This window comes from Phoxinus phoxinus (assembly GCF_949152265.1).
Source record: "Phoxinus phoxinus genome assembly, chromosome: 12".
In the NCBI taxonomy this organism is placed as follows: Eukaryota; Metazoa; Chordata; class Actinopteri; order Cypriniformes; family Leuciscidae; genus Phoxinus; species Phoxinus phoxinus.
In genome coordinates this window covers 29,734,490-29,752,724 of record NC_136887.1, presented here as the reverse complement: position 1 = coordinate 29,752,724, position 18,235 = coordinate 29,734,490, and the positions used below count along the sequence as shown (strand labels likewise).

The following is an 18,235-nucleotide window of genomic DNA, read 5'->3' as shown; positions in this document are numbered from 1 at the left end:
AATTTAGCAGACTTTAGGTATATCTTTTAGGTATATCAATTTAGTACACCAAAAGTACAATTGCAGGTTATTTATATTAAGTACATAAATATGTACATGTATTTGTTGTATACTTGGACATTTTAAAATACATTTTGGTATATTTATTTATGTATCCATCCATATAATACAAATAAACTTAAATAAAAATAGACAAAATAAACATAGAAATATAGAAAGAATGTGCCATTGTGAATAGATCACACTGTTCTGCAGCTATTTGTGCAATACTTCAGGACGGTTTCAGCAGTATTTCAGCATTCAGCAGCCATGTTCAAAAATAGACTTCATTTTCTCAGTCTCTCCCCCACTGTGCCATTGACCGGCATCAGACGCCGTAAGCCACGCATTCAGGCTGTTTAACACACACAGCAAAGTCTTCCAGTCAAATGTAGCACAACAGTAATGGAAGGGGTCTCCATGGCAACCACTTCCTCCCGTTTTCAATTCAGCAAGCAATAAATTCATTGAGGGTGTGTGGGTTCTCAAAAAAAGAATAATAATTGAAGCACGCTTTCCTACTTGTTACATCTCGACCCCTTCGCCTTTCATTAACGGATGCCACTAAAGACGCAACATCTACGAAAGCAATGTCTGTTTGCAGAACAATACAGAATAATCGAGCCATGTGATCTACTGTTTTGAGCTCATCACCCTTCAAACAAATGCATCTTTTAGAGGAAGATAAAAGAAGATTTCTGAAAGGTAGGAAACCCTCCTACGGGTGTGAATAGCCTAAGATTCAGATGTTCAGAAACCTTTGGTTGAAAACAATCCATCACAAAATTGCTCATTTTAAATAGCATGCCTAGAAAAGATGAAAGACTTGCTTATCTTTTCTCTGTGTATACCAGCATTAAAATCAATCTTTCTAGAAACTGATTTATTAGATGTCTCGAGTTAATCCTGTCGTATGTAAATTATGAGGCAGTTTCTGTCCTCGGCGGTGAATCCCGTGGATTTAGTGGTGAACGTGAAGGATGTTGTGTATTTCTGTGTCAGATGATAATGAATGGAAGGATGGTCGGAGGAGGGGAGCGTAGGCTGTCGGTGGAGGGTGGAGATTTCGGAGATTTCTGAGCTCTTCATGCTGCGGGAAACGGCAGCTCTTGCTCTCTTTATCTGTTTAAGTGCACGGCAGGTTTTTTCAGCCCTTTGGTCTGATGCAGGGATTCCAGAACTATTTAATCTTCTGCTAAACATGATTTCTGGGGATTATTTGATGTATTTGCACAAGCACAAAAAAAACAGTACTTTTCCTAAGTCTCTTTTAACCTTTTTTCTCACAAATGTGTGCCACTAGAACACATTTCTTCAAGTCGGTATCGACAGCTTAACATTATTAAGAGAGGAAATGCAGATTTAACACATGTGGATTTAACATATGCGAATTTAGATGGAGGCCTAATTGCTGTTTTTCGACTAATCACATGACATGTATGTTGCAACTAATGCATTTTATGTTTGCTAACCACTATACCTTTTATTTCTGGTGTGATTAATAAAATCGACAGAGCTTATCATTTATTGTATTCTGGTATTGCAGAACACAATAGCCTGGATATCTGAATATTTCATATATATTCCTCACACCATCTTTTTATAAGAATAGTGTAGACCTAAGAATAACTCTATGAATTGATATTCTTCTGGCAACCTGCATTATTTTAATGGAATAGTTCACCAAAAAATTATTATTTACTCACCTTCATGTCTTTCCAGACCTGTGTGACTTTCTTTTTTCCACGTAAGAGGTTTAGCAGAACATTCACGCTGTCAGGGTTCATATAATAGCTTTGTGTGTAGATAAAAATACATATTTATGATGTTAGAAATCGATGTTTTCCTTCATTGCAGTTCTCAAATCTCATTGACATTCAAGTCCAGATAAGTCATTTTTAGTAGCACTTTTCATAATCCATGTTGTTACATTATGGCGTGTCAAGACGTGCACACAAGGTCTGATGACGAAGATGCCAAACATGTTATTGGTTTTTAATTTGTATTGTCTCTTGTGACCAATTGCAACACGTCAAAAGTGAACACACTTGCGTTTTACGCGTGTTCGTTCGAAGACTTATAATGACCAGCCACTGGAGTGTGGGCTTTGTTGTGTTTATTAACTTATTACACAGCTCTCTAACTTGATTCTGATCAATTGCAGCATTGCAGTGGTTAAATGTTTTAGAAAACTAAGCTGTATAATTAACCGATTTCCTAGATGTTTTATATTACTCCATGGTCTCTTTCTTCTTGCATAATAAAATTGTTTACTCTCAAATCAATATTTCGTGTAGCTGTGTAATAAGTGGTTTAACGTACAGAGAGCCGGTCATTAATCACCAAATAAACCCCTTAAGTGACATACAAGATCAATCATTGTGGTGTATTTTATGATAATGACCAGCTCACTGTACATTATCCCTTAAGAGTGGTAAGTCTTGTATACATAAAGGCTGTGTTGTGTTGTGTTGTAGCTGACATCATCTCTACTGTGGAGTTCAACTCTACTGGAGAGCTCTTGGCCACGGGAGACAAGGGAGGAAGAGTTGTGGTTTTCCAAAGGGAGCAAGAGGTAAGACGAAACCATGAAGTCTTTCACATCATGCATTCATTCCTGTAAAAAAAAAAAAAGATGGCACTCAGCAGGTCAATCTAATCTGTTCTTCTCTTACTGTGTGAGCAAAAACCACAGGGTCACACACTGTAACACAACTTCCCGTGGCTTTGAACAAGGTTTCAATAGACACACAATGGCAACACAGGTGAGGTCTCGATAAACCTCAGGTGCACATGCTCAGACGTGAAGCTTTCGTCACGTGTTCTGTTTATTCATTAAACAGCAAACAGTGTTGGGGAAGCTTCTTTAGAATTAGAGGGTAGATACACTACAAGCTACTAACAATAAGTAACTAAGTACACTGAAGCAACTTAAAGGGATAGTTCACCCAAAATTAAAATGTCGTCACCATGCACTCACCCTCTTGTCGTTCCAAACCTGTATGACTTTCTTTCTTCTGTTTCTTATCTCAGTGTTTTTTTTCTCTCTCGACATATCGGAAGTCATAACCAAACCTGTTTTGAAACAAGAGAACTATATCTTTTTATAGAAATAATTATACAATTATATTTAATTTAATCAGTTTTAGGACAAAAACAATTCGATTTTTTTTAAAACTCAATTAGGATGACAGCATCAAACTTGAACAGATACATTTACACTAAATACTACACAACTAGACAAAAATACAACAATAATGACACATAATTCAGTTAAAAAACATACAGCAGTATATAACAGATTCATATAACTAAGAATCGATACAGGTAAAGAGATACACTTATATTTATATATGTGCATATTTTTCTACTAAAAATCAGCTTTAAATTCATCCTAGTATGGGAGGTTATTGATTAAGCTATTTGATTCACATTTTAAAAACAACGTCCATTACAATTTATCAAAAAGTGTCCTGTATTCATTGTAAATATTTAGCTCTAAAAGGCTTAAAATGGCAATTTATTAATTTAAATAAACTATCCAAATGAACCAGATTCACTAAGAGTGTCAGTCGTTTAGGACAGTGCAACTGTATGTGTGCACAATACAATTAAACATTAAAAGAGCATATTAATGTTTGGTGGAAGTACACTGCTACTCATTGGAAAACAGTCACTACTAAACTACTGTCACAACTATTAGGTTCTCCTCAACGCTGAAGGAGGGCTTTTCATTTCAATTCAGTTTATTTTGCCTGTAGAATAGATGGCATGCTGTCAGCAAATCCAGACGCATACGAACATGCCCCAAAAACACACACACACACACACACACACACACACACACACACACACACACACACACACACACACACACACACACACACACACACACACACACACACACACACACACACACACACACGCAGATTCTTATAACCCCCTCTAGAGGGGGACTGTTCTCTGTTTACTTTAATTTAACTGCATGAGTGGTTTACACAATTATTGATTTTGATAGTTCCCAACGTGAAAACGTCCTTATTTCCATGCTGTCATTGATTGCGAATGCATTAAATGTAATAGTCCAACTGTGACCAGGAAACCTGCAATTAACCGTTAACAGAATCAGCAGCCAGCACATTATATGATATTCACAGGCGGAAAGCCCTGTAGATTTCCATTAATCTCAATGCTCATTATTAACAAAGTTCCACACATCCTGTGTCTCTTCCAAGTTCATTTATTATATTTTCAGCTAATTAGATTATGTTTTCTGTTAAGAATTTAGTCATTCTGCAGAGTGCAGATCCCCTCCCATATTGAATACCTACATGAGCAGAACAAAACAAATGATACTAATGAGCTATGTTGGTCTTTGCAACTGAACAAACAACCTAGATAGATGAAATCTCTCTCTTCTCACCCACAGAGCAAGAACCAGCCTCACAGACGTGGGGAGTATAATGTTTACAGCACGTTCCAGAGTCACGAGCCGGAGTTTGACTACCTGAAGAGTTTAGAGATCGAGGAGAAGATCAATAAGATACGCTGGCTGCCTCAGCAGAACGCTGCATACTTCCTGCTCTCCACCAATGGTGAGTGACGTTTGACATCTCAGCGCGACAAAATAAATCGTTTACTCATCCTCACATTGTTCCAAACCTGTATGACTGACTTTCTTGTGTGGAACACAAACGTCCAAACAACAATATTTAATTATAGCTGCTGCCATTTCAACAAAAGATTGTTGGAACAGTAAAGTCTTCCAATGACATCATACAGTACATCTCCCCATGTTCAGATGGTATGGCTACGGTTTATATACTCAGTTGGTGCTGGATATTTTCCAGCCATGTGCCAGATTGTGTCCCACAGACTGTTAAATTTCTCACTGCCCACCTTTTTATTTTCTCCTCTCTTAATTTCTCCTCCTTTTATCATGTCTTGCTCTCTCCAAATGGTATATTGAAGCTGTGCGTAACTTGTTTATTTTCAGATAAAACTGTGAAACTGTGGAAGATCAGTGAGAGGGATAAGAGACCGGAGGGATATAACCTAAAGGATGAAGATGGAAGAATCAGAGACCCGTCCACCATCACCTCATTACGGGTCAGCATGCTTGTATTAACACCACCTGCAAATTCACAAGACAAGTACATAATATGGATACTCAAAATGTGTTATATTTGTTCATTAGATATGTCAGAACACCTAAGGATGATTCTGACAAAAATAAATAAAAAGAAAATATATTTTACATAAAAAACATGAGGATTTATGTAACATTATTTCATATAATTCATAATTAATTTAAATTTCATCCATTACAGTAATGAGAATGTCCTTAATTGTCATGAAAATGACGTCACAATACTGAAAATATTAATGGTCTTTAAAATAGGCTTCATTAAAATAGGCTTATTTTGATTTTAAAATTTAACATGACTCTGTAATGTAATGTATGATGAAATCTGTTGTTAGCTTTTTGTAGAATCTTGTTTTTAAGCTGGAATGGCACATAGCTGAACAGTTACATTTCATCTTCCACTGAATCCTCAACCAAGAAGTCAGAGGTTTATTATAAATCTTCTGGTGCGTGTTCTCATTAACGCTTTGAGGAGTTGCTGCTGTTCGCTCAAATTCTCACATGAAGCTGACAAACGATGAGCTGTCAGCGACCAAAAGCCATTCATTCATAATCAAACAGCAAGGACAAAGAGAGATGATAATGTGCAGTGAAGGGGCTCACAATCATTCCTCCCTCTGCTCTCCTTCTCACTCGTTCTCCACTCATCCCTCCAAATTGAATACAGATACAAAGAGGGCGCGACTCCGAGTAGCCATTAATGTTTGGTGCGGTGTCTGTTTTCTGCTCCGTGGCCTAATGGATTAAAGCACTCCACTCCTCCACCATTGTCTGTCCGGGCAGAAGATTAGCCTGACACCGGGGTGATGGCATGGAGCGGGCGGCAATCCCATTTGGACCGTGAAATGTATGTGCGGTGGAGATGCGGAGACGGAGCTCCGGTGGTGAGGGAGGAGGGGAAGGATGAGACACACATGTCATGTGTTCTGGCAGTCACAATTGCCAGCGCTGTGATCTTACTTTTGTCTCAGTATGCGATTTTACCCCTAAGGTTCGCAGCGGACTGGTTTCTACAATCCATGAGGTGACGTGATACAAGGTGTGACCGCCGTGCCATTTAAAGCCAGCGCTTACCTGACCTTTTGTAACAATACAGCAAATCAAAATGGATTCTTGTGCGATTTGACCTACTAATGCTGTCTGTGCCATAAAAAAACGGAAAGCTAGGTGTTGGCCAATCCCCCACCCCCCTGCCTGTCTTAGCGGTAGATAATAAACATGTTTTATTATCTTTATCATGGTCTTTCACTCTCTCCTTTTCTCCTGCGTGATCCGTTTGCTCTTTGAACTACTGGCTGACTGCTAAATTTGGCACAGGAAGTTATTTTCTCTCAGGAGACATTAGATAAAGACTGATCTCTTTAGATTCCCAGATATTTTATACATAAAGAAAAGGACTGTAGCGTAAGACTTATGACTAATGGCATGTTTCCAGCTAATTCTGGCTAGAAATCAGCCACTGTCATCTAACTGACAGTTCATGTTGTTTTAAAGCGGTGGTTCTCAACCATTTAGCAAACTTCCATAGCTTAAAGGGATAGTTCACTTTGAAATTAAATTTTGGTATGTTTTAGCTTACCTGAAGTGCATCCAAGATGTAGGTGTCTTTGTCTCCGCAGTAGTTTAAATTTTGATATTTTTAGGTCAAACCGTTCTTGTCTGTCAGTCATATAATGCAGGTATATAGGTACTGTATCCAAAAGCATGCAGAGATGTCTCTAATAGCATGCAGAGAAAAGTCCAAATAAAAAAATTCCCCATCGTAAGTGCACATTGATGGCCTAAGACACGAAACAAGCGGTTTGTGTGATAAAATGAACAGTATTTATATCGTTTTTATCTCTTTTACACAACGACGTCCAAGTGATCTGTTTACACCGGATTTCTTCCCCGGAAACTAATCTAACCGCCTAATCTAACGTTGCATTTTTTAACTCAGCAGAAACGCGTGTGATTGGCTGTACGGCTCAACGTATGCCTTTGATTGACCTGAACAATGGAGCGAGTAGTGTGTCAAGATAGAAGGCTTACAAATTGGGAATAAGTGAAAACTCAACACTCCCGGATGAGTTCGCGCGAGCTTAGGCCATGTGCACTTATGATGGGGAATTTTTTAATTTGGACTTTTCTCTGCATGCTATTAGAGACATCTCTGCATGCTTTTGGATACAGTACCTACTGCATTATATGACTGACAGACAAGAACGGTTTGACCTAAAAATATCAAAATTGAAACTACTGCGGAGACAAAGACACCTACATCTTGGATGCACTTCAGGTAGGCCTAAGCTAAAACATACCAAAATTTTATTTCAAAGTGAACTATCCCTTTAAAATAATTTAAACTGTTATATTATATTTAAACAATATAATCGAATTATATCAGTAAAATTCTACCGCTCAATAACTACTGAAGAACATACGGTTCTTGAAACTTCTAGAATCACAAAATCAAAGTGTTGTTATCTGGCATAATGGTTCTGCTCATCTGATTTAAAGTGTAACTGTTGCCAAAATTGAACCTAGGCTCTTTTTGTTGATCTACCCGAGGTAAACTTTCGTGTAAAAGCATAATTAGAATGGAAACGCCACTTTTAAGATTGACCGTATTTTGGTTTTAGGTCAAAATGCCTTTTGAATGGAGCATGCATGGGGCATGATAGCATCAAAATCGCTATTTTTTAAACACTAAGAAGGCTCGACACAACATAAAACTGTGCTCGAAGTATCACCAGGGGCTCTACACATGAACTTGAGCATTGACTACATTGTTTGTGTACACAAAGTTTACTAAAAAGTAACTCACTATAGCTGTTGTTCTTCCCGGCCGCCGGCATTTTGTCAGTCAAAGATAGTCGATCTGTATCACTGAATCCTTTTCATTATTATATGAGGATCCTTTTTCAAATACAAGGTCAATATTGATTTTCACTAACGACCAAACAACAAATTATCCGTGTATTTATATAGAACTAAGCTTTAGCAGCTTTCCATCTTTACTCTCCTCCCTGTTACGTTGGATTCGGAGATCGACTACTTTAGACTGAGAAAATTCAAGCCACCGGAAACACTAACTGATCAAGTGAGTCGTACAAAACCTCTCTTTTTAGTAAACTCGGTGTACACAAACAATGAATTCAATGCTCAAGTTCATGTGTAGAGCCCCTGGTGATACTTCGAGCACAGTTTCATGTTGTGTCGAGCCTTAGCTTTTTAAAAATAGAGATTTTGATGCTATCATAGAAGTGCTCCATGCATGCTCCATTCAAAAGGCATTTTGACCTAAAACGAAAATACGGTCAATCTTAAAAGTGGCGTTTCCATTCTAATTATGCTTTTACACGAAAGTTTAACTCGGGTAGATAAACAAAAAGAGCCTAGGTTAAATTTTGGCAACAGTTACCCTTTAAGTGCCTCCTCTTTCAAAGAATTAATGATAACCTGGCAAATCCATTAGTTCTTCCTAAGACACTGAACCCTTACTCGTGAAAATATGCATCAGATGGTCAGCGAATAAACTGTGGGTGGTCCATGGATGTGCCATGTTATGCTGAGATTAATAAAAGAATGACACATAAATCTGTCAGCGTGTCAAACAAATGCTAATGCTAATTTATGCACTTAGGCGTGCACAGCTAAATCAAACCGTCCTGATTCACATATTCCTCTCTAAAAGCTACCACGGAATCATTTAGCTGTGCATTTGAATGCAACATTATAATAGTGGTTCAAAAAACCGAAGGGTAATTTCAGAGCTAAGGACTGGTTTGAATGCGTCTCACTCAAGGCAGAGGTGCTTCTGTGATGTGGTAATGAGTGACTCTCTTTTGGGATGACATATGCCGCCTCTAAACATCAGCGTCAGTTAAACAGCCCACATCTGCATAATGCGGTTAGGACCTGCGGGTGGAGCGCCGGTGCTGTTCTGGGCACCAGCTAACAGCAGGAAGTGCAATACAGTGGACTCTTATAAATGTGTCCCGCCGGATGGTTCCAGCTCACAAATGCCAGACGCACATTGAGCACCACCATAATGGTCATTAGCCCCACTTAGATGTGAGCGCAAAATAGAACTCTAAAAAAGGTTAATCATGCATTTTTAATTAGTTATACCAATTATTAAAACCCCCATGAAATGGTTCGAGGAGTTAAGAGTCCATTCCTCTGTTAATGCATGTAGTCAATAGCCTTTAGTTTGCATTTCAGACCCGAATATCATACTTGACGGCTTGTACTATGCATGGCACTTTTAGAATTATTAAAATACAGTCACTTTCTTTGCAACTGATGTTTTGGAAAGGAAGTAATTGGTAGCCAAATTCATTTATTATGTAGGGGAATTAGGACATTCTCTTTCTGAAAGAATAAATATTTGTATAGTGCAAGATGTGTCGATGTTTTTGGTGCATATAAAGTTAATTTCATTAACTTTTTGAAGTGTGCTAGCATGTGACCTCAAAGCTAATGCAAACATCCATAAAACTTGGGTTCATTGTGTCTTTTAAAATAGAATATTAAAATAAGCGAAACTGTCTCACATTCCCTGCTGTTCAATTCAGCGTTCTTTAAATAGAGTTGTGGTTTTATTATTTATGTCCCAGTTCTTGCTGATGAAATACAAGATAAACCAACTAGTGGTCATATGACCAACAATCTTTGAAAAAAAGATGACTTTGTTGTGGCTGTTGTAATGTTACAGTGGATTCTGACATTTTTTGTCTGTCTTTTGATTTCCTCAGGTGCCAGTACTGCAGCCCATGGACCTCATGGTTGAGGCCATGCCTCGGAGAGTGTTTTCCAATGCGCACACGTACCACATCAACTCCATCTCTGTCAACAGTGACTACGAGACCTTCATGTCCACCGATGACTTAAGGATCAACCTGTGGAACCTGGAGATCACAAACAGAAGCTTCAGTATCCTTTGTATGTCATTAAAGTTGACATTAAAGACTAAATTGGTCTTTTCCCCCATTTGCCGGTTTCCCATTATGACGATTATTTATGATTTATTGTGCTGCTACTACCTGCAAGTTTTCCTGAGCTGCTTTTTCAGACATTGTAGACATTAAGCCAGCAAACATGGAGGAGTTGACGGAGGTGATAACGGCAGCAGAGTTTCACCCTCACCAGTGCAACACCTTCGTCTACAGTAGCAGTAAAGGCTCCATACGTCTGTGTGACATGAGGGCATCAGCGCTCTGTGACAACCACTCGAAATGTGAGTCAGTGCAACCCTAAAGGGAAAAAAAGACATTAATGAGACAATTGTTGAAATACACTATCGTTCAAAAGTTTGGGGTCAGAAAGATTAATAATTTTATTCAGCAAGGATGCATTAAATGTATCAAAAGTGACAGCAAAGACATTTACAGTGTTACAAAAGATTTATATTTTGAATAAATGCTGTTCTTCGTGGGAATAAATATTAAGCAGCAATGTTTACAACATTGATTTCTTGAGCACCAATTAGCATTTTGTAATGATTTCTGAAGGATCATGTGACACTATACCTATGTTTCCATCCAAAGTTGCGAAATGAACTTATGAGTATAAGAGAGCACAAGAGACTTCCTTCAAAAACACTTGTAAAATCTTACCAACCCCAAACTTTTGAACGGTAGTGTACGCTTATAAAATGAATGTGAATAGCTTAGCTCAGGTCATTTGCATTATGGAATTTGATGAGAAAAGTTTGAGTTCATATTGAAATCTCAGACTTTGTAGACAATTGAGATATCACCTAAAAGAATCAAGGGCTGATTGGTTAGAAAAGCGGTAGCACACATCCAATTTTTTTAGGATTTAAAGCAACATTCATGTCTCTTGCACAAATGGTGCGGAATGAGTTATGCAACGACATTTAATATTTAGGATTAGAGATTTGAACAAACCCCCAATAGGTAGGTAACAGCAAACACAACTACTAAAGCTTCTCTGAGGTCCTTAACATGTTTTCAGACATTTTTGTCCCAGTTTAAATGAGTGCATTCTACCAACACTCATTGTAATATTACATATGCATGGGGCAGTACAGCTCTAGAAACACTGTTGTCTCTAGAGAGCACAGCCAGTACATACGCCATGACAGGGATTAGCCTCTCTTCCACCTAGGGCGAGGGCGTTGGAGGTGAGGATTATGCTAATTTTTAATATGATTGCGTCTCCTTGAGCTTAACTGGCTAATTTCATTTGGGGATTGGACACAATGCAGACTGATGAACCTATACTGATGGTATACAGTGGGATCCCCTTTGGCTGCACATGGCTGGATTGATAACCACAAATTGACAGATTTCCATTTCTTTAAGTCATGGATGCTCGGGTCTCCAGTTTAAGGTGGGAAACATCCATGTGCATTTGATGACCAGATTGAATGCATTGACATTTAAGCTTGGCATAAAAATCAATGCTCAAGCAATGCCTATAGTTTTCTCACCGCTCCTGTTGAATAGACATTTACATACTGCTGCTGAATTTTAAAAGGCCAGATTTGCTGGAGGGGGCAACAACTGTGAGGGCTTGAGTTTTAGCTGCCTTGGTTTGTATCTCCAGAACCACACTGGCCTAAATTATACACACATCTGTCAATTTTTTTTCCCTGGTACATGATCTCACAGCAGGCAGATCTGCCAGTTTGCCTCAGGAAAGACCTCCTCAATGTCTTCTCTATCGCATAGTGTGTGCTGCTCCTTCCATCCACACTAATAAATCTTCCAGACATCCCAGAGAATATTCTTAAAAATCAATCTGCGGTGGCAGGCGGGGGATGCTAAGCAAGCCCAGCAGGGCTCCGAGTCTGGGCGGAGGGTCGTATCCCCTCATATCTCTCCCCAGAGGACTCATTAGCCCCCTCTGAATGACACCCAGCAAGACTGCAGGTGGACAGGCTCACAATGTGACAAGGCACACTCATGACAAACACCTGCAGTCCACCAGTGGCCAAGCATTGATCTGTTTCCTCCCCCTCTGCCCATGTTTTTTCATCCGCTGTGTAGATGCCTGCCGACACATCACAGGGTAATCCACAACTAAGTCAACAAAACAGTGAGGGGATAATCGATAGTAGATGATAAATATCTGTTTCTCTTCTCTGACAGGTGTATTATTTCCCTGGTGAGCCGGGCAGATTTATTAACTGATTCAGAAAAACTTTCTTTGGCCTGTCGCTTGTTATCAACGCCAACATGAGACAGCACTCGCAATCTATTTTACTTCTTTAATGTGACATATTTCTGAGCGATATGTGTCCGGTGTGGACAGGACATGTTTTTATCCTCGTTTTAAAGTGTTTCTTTCTTTTATTTCTCAATTATTCTTCTCATCTAGTTTTTGAGGAGCCAGAAGACCCAAGCAACCGTTCCTTTTTCTCTGAAATAATCTCCTCCATCTCGGACGTTAAATTTAGCCACAGCGGGCGGTACCTGATGACACGTGACTACCTGACAGTAAAGGTCTGGGATCTGAACATGGAGAGCAAACCACTGGAAACCTATCAGGTAAGGCACAATTTCATTGCATTTAACAAAGTATTGACTATTTTTAAGGGCCCCATGAAGTCAAACTTGCTTTAAATGTTTAGTACACATACACATTTAATATTAAGTCAGGAAAACAGACCAAAAATATTTATGCCTCATCTTTTCACTACACAAATGTTGTCCATTGGGTATAAAATACCCTCAAATTATACAATTATAAAATACATCCATTCAATAGCAAGTAGCAAATCACGCTTCACTGATATCTTTGGTTGAACGTACTTTGGTTGAATGTACTTCTTTGGTGTCTTAATTTAACATGGGGTCTTTAAAAATCACTCATCGTCTAAAAAGAGAAGAATTTTTCATAACCGGTGTTTACTAAATGAAGTCAGACTTGCACAAAAATGGTCATTGTTTTCTCCACCAGGTACATGATTACCTAAGAAGTAAGCTCTGCTCGCTGTATGAGAATGACTGCATCTTCGACAAATTTGAATGTGTTTGGAACGGATCAGACAGGTCAGTGTTTTACACAGCACTATTAAATGTTTGCTTTGATACACATACTGGTCTATTGTGAATGGTAAATCAGTGCACAGTTACAGCATTCAAAAGAAAAATAATGATCCAGTTAAAATAAATGTAAAAAATATTGTTGATTTTTTATTTTGTTCTATTTCCAGCGTGATAATGACTGGTTCCTACAACAACTTCTTCCGAATGTTCGACCGAAATACGAAGCGTGATGTGACACTGGAGGCGTCCCGAGAGAACAGCAAGCCTCGGGCAATCCTGAAACCTCGTAAGGTGTGTGTGGGCGGAAAGCGCCGCAAAGATGAAATCAGTGTGGACAGCCTGGACTTCAGCAAGAAAATTCTCCACACCGCCTGGCATCCTTATGAGAACATCATCGCTGTGGCAGCCACCAATAACCTTTACATATTCCAGGATAAGGTCAACTAGCACAACGGTACCACCTCCACATGTTCCTGAACAGAGAGAGAAAGAGGGAAAAAGCTGTTGCCCAGCAGGATATTGCAGGGTGTGTTTTGTGATGAGAAACATGAAGTTACCTATGATGTGGGGAGAAGTATGAACAAATGATGCTGGATAAGAAGGCCATGTTGTGCAAGGATGCTGCCAGACTTTCCCGAACAAGAAGCATCCTGCCCTGCACAATCATTCTTCCGCTATTAAGTATCTGCATTTCCTCTTCCATGAACTCTCGTTTATTTATCGTATTTATTCATTTCTCTGCTGGAAGGAAACACCTGACATGTCCTAAATCTGGACAAGTGTGCATTTTCATTGCAATGCTATGAAGAATCTTTAATAAGGCAAAAACGAACCGTGAATACGACGGGCCTCCGCTGACATCCTGGCATCAGAATCAAAGGGGTGCCTTTACTTACAAAAAAAAACAATGGATTTTCATTCCCTCCAACTTCCTCCGAAGTGTCTGACTGGTCCGTACCAGACCAAGAATGTGACTCTGCGCTGATTGTAGTGTTGAGACAAACAATCTGTGGATGGAATCACAGCATTTAGTGTCCTGATTGGCCCTCTTGAATGGAGCTCTGATGTAAAAGTCAATCCCATTGGTTATGTTTTGTCATTCCATGTTGTCCTCTTATTTTGATGTAACCATTAATAAGCTGTGGTGCCTTCTTTTCGTATGTGGGTACTGGGGCGGCAGACGGGTGGCGGGTGGGAGGGTTTTCGGAGGGGTGGTATTTGGGTTGTGAAGTGTGAATGTTTTTACAAGAAATGTGAAGAATAGCTTTGTGTAAGATGGGGAAAGAATTGCAGCGACATGATTTTACAGTACACAGAATTGAAGTACTTGAATTCTGCATTATAGTCTCCACTTGATCTCAGTATGCTCATAACTTTACAGTATACCCTGTTTTTTTATTCTTCAGTGCCGTGCTGGGTGAAAAGTATTACCGTATTGCATGCAACATGTCATCTATAATGAGCCAATGAAGAAAATATATGTTCCGCACCATCAAATGAACCTGTAACAATCAGATGTCATTTTTTTACATGGTTTCCGCTGCATCTGTCTGAGACTGTTAAAACATCATCATTCAATTATGTCACTTTGGCCTGAGGATGACAGGAATGCCGGTATCATGATGTAGCCTATACATGAAGTGAAGGTTAAATGATATCAGGGAATTTTATTATGTACAAATAAACCAGTAATGTTCTCTTCTGAAGAATAAAAACTTCAGTTGTAAACTTCTTAATGAAACAAAGTTTTATAGCTCAGAATGTATCTACATCCAATTATTTGCCATGCAGTCTTTATGCTTAATGGAATTCGTTGAAATAAAAAGAAACGAAAAGGAAGTTGAAATAAAGCGGTTTCCTGCTCTGCTTTTCACCACACGTGAATTAAACAATGGCGCCCTCATGTGACCGTTTTAGAGACACACATGTTCCCTATCAGTCAAATTAAAATAATTAATATTTCTTCTTTTTAATCACTCACGTTGTTCCAAATCCATGACTTTCTTTCCTCTACAGAGCACAAAAACAAATTTTGGTTACACTTTATTTTAAGATGGCATTGTTACGGTTTAATTATATATTTAAGCACTGAGTAATTTTAATTAACAACATGTAGGCTATACTTACTTACTATAGGGTTAGGGTAAGAAAGACTAAGGTTTGGATGAGTTGTTAGTTGCATGCAATTATGCAAAATTTAGGTCTACTGTTATTACTATGGTAAGTACATGTAACATATGCAACAAGGACACTGTAAAATAAAGTGTTACCGTATATATTTGGCAGCATATTAGCGACGGACAACCACTTTCACAGCAATGCTATAATTTAAGACATTAAAACATTCTGAAAGCTTATATGGCAGAGGAAGATTCCACATTCATTTATGATTTTACAGTTACAATTAGTAAAATAATAATAATTGATGTAGCCCTAAATAGGCTATAGTATTTAAAATTTTAATATGTAAGGATTCATAGAATAGGCCTACTAATATAATTTCATAATAGCTTTCATTGATAATAACGCTAACAAATATGAATTATATCATTCTTAATAGATTATTAGTTATACATAGCCTACAAAATAATTAAAAATGTAATAAAAAAGGCTGTAAGTGAGGCTAGCTAATCTCACAAGTCAAAAGTAATAAAAGTCATATTACACAAAGGATGGTCAAAAATTATAATAATTCTCTGAATTCTGTCCTCCAAATTAAAATTTCAGTATCTGATTTTTCCTATAGCTGCTGGATAAAAAGGACACAATTAAAGACCACCTACATTTACATACGCTCAGTGTGACAACGCTCACTTAATGGGACACAAATCCGAACCCATATGGTTTTCCATATTTCGTTGTTCAACATTTTTTTTTTGTGGCACTTAAATGTTGGCCTGTGTGTTTGCATATTCAAATTTAATCATCTAGCTATCGTGAAAAAAACTCACTTAACGTTACATAAACTTAAGTAAAAACTGAAAACTATTTCCGTCCTCTTAATTGGAATTGAATATAGGCCGAATAGCCAAACCTATATAAATATGGCAAACATTATAAAAGGTGTTAACGTATTATAAAGTGTTACCAAAGCAATGTGTCAAAGTAGATTCAAATAGGCTACATTATAGTCTATCAGTTTGTCTTTGTTCCTGAGGTAAAATCTCTCATCAAAATGTATTCATATTGCTACTCCATATTTCCATTTGCAATCAGCAAGCCTTTGTCTCCGGCAGGAAATAAAAAAAATCACAATTTCCAGTGACAATAGAAGCAATAAGTTTGACTCCGTGTGTAGCCGTCAGTGCTTATTACCCGAAACCATTTTAATTGTCCTCGGGAGGATCGCGACAGGCGAAATGAAACGCTGTCAGTCAGCTGGGGACGGCACCTGTCAATCAAAACGTCCGTTATAAAGTCGCTCCGCTTTCGCGCCGTCTAGTCAAAGGCGGGAAAAGAGCGCAAGGACCCGTTCCATAAGCGCGCGGAGTTTATTCGCGTATAGACGCAGTTTTGAGAGAGCATATCTCTCTCTTCTCTGCACATACTGCCAACTCTGTCTTTCGTTTACCAATCAATCACAGTGAAAATGGATAAATTACCTGCTATGAACATCAGCGCCGTCAACAGTTCCGTGGATAGACGCTCATTTCTGGAGAGAAGTGGCTATCAGCACCTGGATCACGGTCACGGAGATCTGAAGGTTTTGATTCCAGTGGTGCTAGGAATCATCTGCGTCCTGGGTTTCACCGGGAATGTAACTGCTATAGGAGTCCTGATTACAAACGCGCGTAAAGGTAAGCTGTCCTTGATCAACGCGCTCATCCTCAACCTCATGCTGGCTGATGGTCTGGTCTTGGCATTTGCTGTTCCCTTCAAAGCCACTGCTTATTCCCGTGCCAGCTGGACCCTGGGATTGTTTGTCTGTAAGACCTGTGACTGGTTCTTGCACTCCTGCATGGCTGCAAAGAGCTTTACCGTGGCCATCATGGCCAAAGCTTGCTACAGGTATGTCAGTAACCCCACCAAGCAAGTGACCATCCGTTTGAAGAATATCCTGGTTGTCCTCCTCTTCACTTGGCTCTTGGCATGCGTGGTCCCAATTCCCCAGTGGCTTTTTTCCACCCTGCAAAGAGAAGGAAACGGAATGATTTGTGTTCAAGCAGTGCCTGTCAAAGCCCATGATTTTATGTCCGTGTATGCCAAGGTCTACCCTCTTCTGACCTACTGCACACCTTTGAGTTTTGCACTACTTTATTTCTGGAAGGCGTATGGACGTTGCCAGCGCAGGTCCAGTAAGACCCAGAACCTGCGGACACAGATCAGATCCCGAAAACTCACCCTGATGCTGTTCAGTCTGACAGTGGCCATGGCCACCATGTGGCTCCCACAATGGGTTTCCTGGGTTTGGATGCGGCACGCGCTGGAGACCGAAGGTGCCTTCCCTCCGGTGCTCTTCACTCTCTCCGCCCAGCTCCTCATGTTCTCCATCTCTTTAGTCAACCCTGTCATCGTTCTCGCCCTCTCAGAGGAATTCAGGGAGGGCTACATAGGCTTGTGGCGTAGGCTCACCCTCCGCAAGCAACCAGCAAAACACAAGCCAGGACCACACACCCCGACCGCCCCAAAGTCACCCACCCCAAGACCTGAAAGATCAGCCCACCTCCCTCCGCACCAGCCAGGGAAAACCGAGGAGCAAAAGCCTGAGAAGCAACCGGACCAGTGTGAAGGACTGCAGGAGAGCCCGACCAACAAGGATGGAATTGTACTGCCAGATTTAGAGCAGTTTTGGCAGGAGAGGGAAACCGGCTCCCAGTCACAGGAAAATGATCCTATACCCTGGGAGCACCAGGATCCCAAGTAAGGAAAACAGTAAGACAGTCTGAATCTACCCGCCTCTTTTTCATTTTGTCAACATAAAAGAAAAACACATACAACACTTCAGACCTCACCTCATAAATTATGAATTTATTTGATTTTGTGTGTAAACTCTTCTTAAAAAGAGACAAATGGAGAAAACTGGTTTGGTATAATTTATTAGGAGTAAATG

At 39.4% G+C, this 18,235-nt stretch overlaps 2 protein-coding genes across 3 annotated transcripts in view; both read left to right on the top strand.

Annotated features, from left to right (window-relative positions):
- Positions 1-13,632, top strand: part of ppp2r2ba (protein phosphatase 2, regulatory subunit B, beta a) — a gene marked incomplete at its 3' end in the record, with an annotated part of 53,671 nt that extends 40,039 nt beyond the window's left edge. For both annotated transcript variants that reach the window (XM_079630348.1, XM_079630349.1), the window contains exons 2-9: positions 2,517-2,614; positions 4,469-4,634; positions 5,036-5,148; positions 9,925-10,102; positions 10,242-10,406; positions 12,515-12,684; positions 13,097-13,188; positions 13,353-13,632. In XM_079630348.1, coding sequence (XP_079486474.1) covers positions 2,517-2,614; positions 4,469-4,634; positions 5,036-5,148; positions 9,925-10,102; positions 10,242-10,406; positions 12,515-12,684; positions 13,097-13,188; positions 13,353-13,632 — 1,262 coding nt within the window. The remainder of the gene's footprint in view (positions 1-2,516; positions 2,615-4,468; positions 4,635-5,035; positions 5,149-9,924; positions 10,103-10,241; positions 10,407-12,514; positions 12,685-13,096; positions 13,189-13,352) is intronic.
- Positions 13,633-16,651: 3,019 nt separating this feature from the next.
- Positions 16,652-18,177, top strand: gpr151 (G protein-coupled receptor 151). Its single transcript, XM_079630347.1, has one exon. The coding sequence runs from the start codon at positions 16,775-16,777 to the stop codon at positions 18,047-18,049; it is 1,275 nt and encodes a 424-aa protein (XP_079486473.1). The 5' UTR covers positions 16,652-16,774; the 3' UTR covers positions 18,050-18,177.
- The last annotated feature ends 58 nt before the right edge of the window (positions 18,178-18,235 follow it).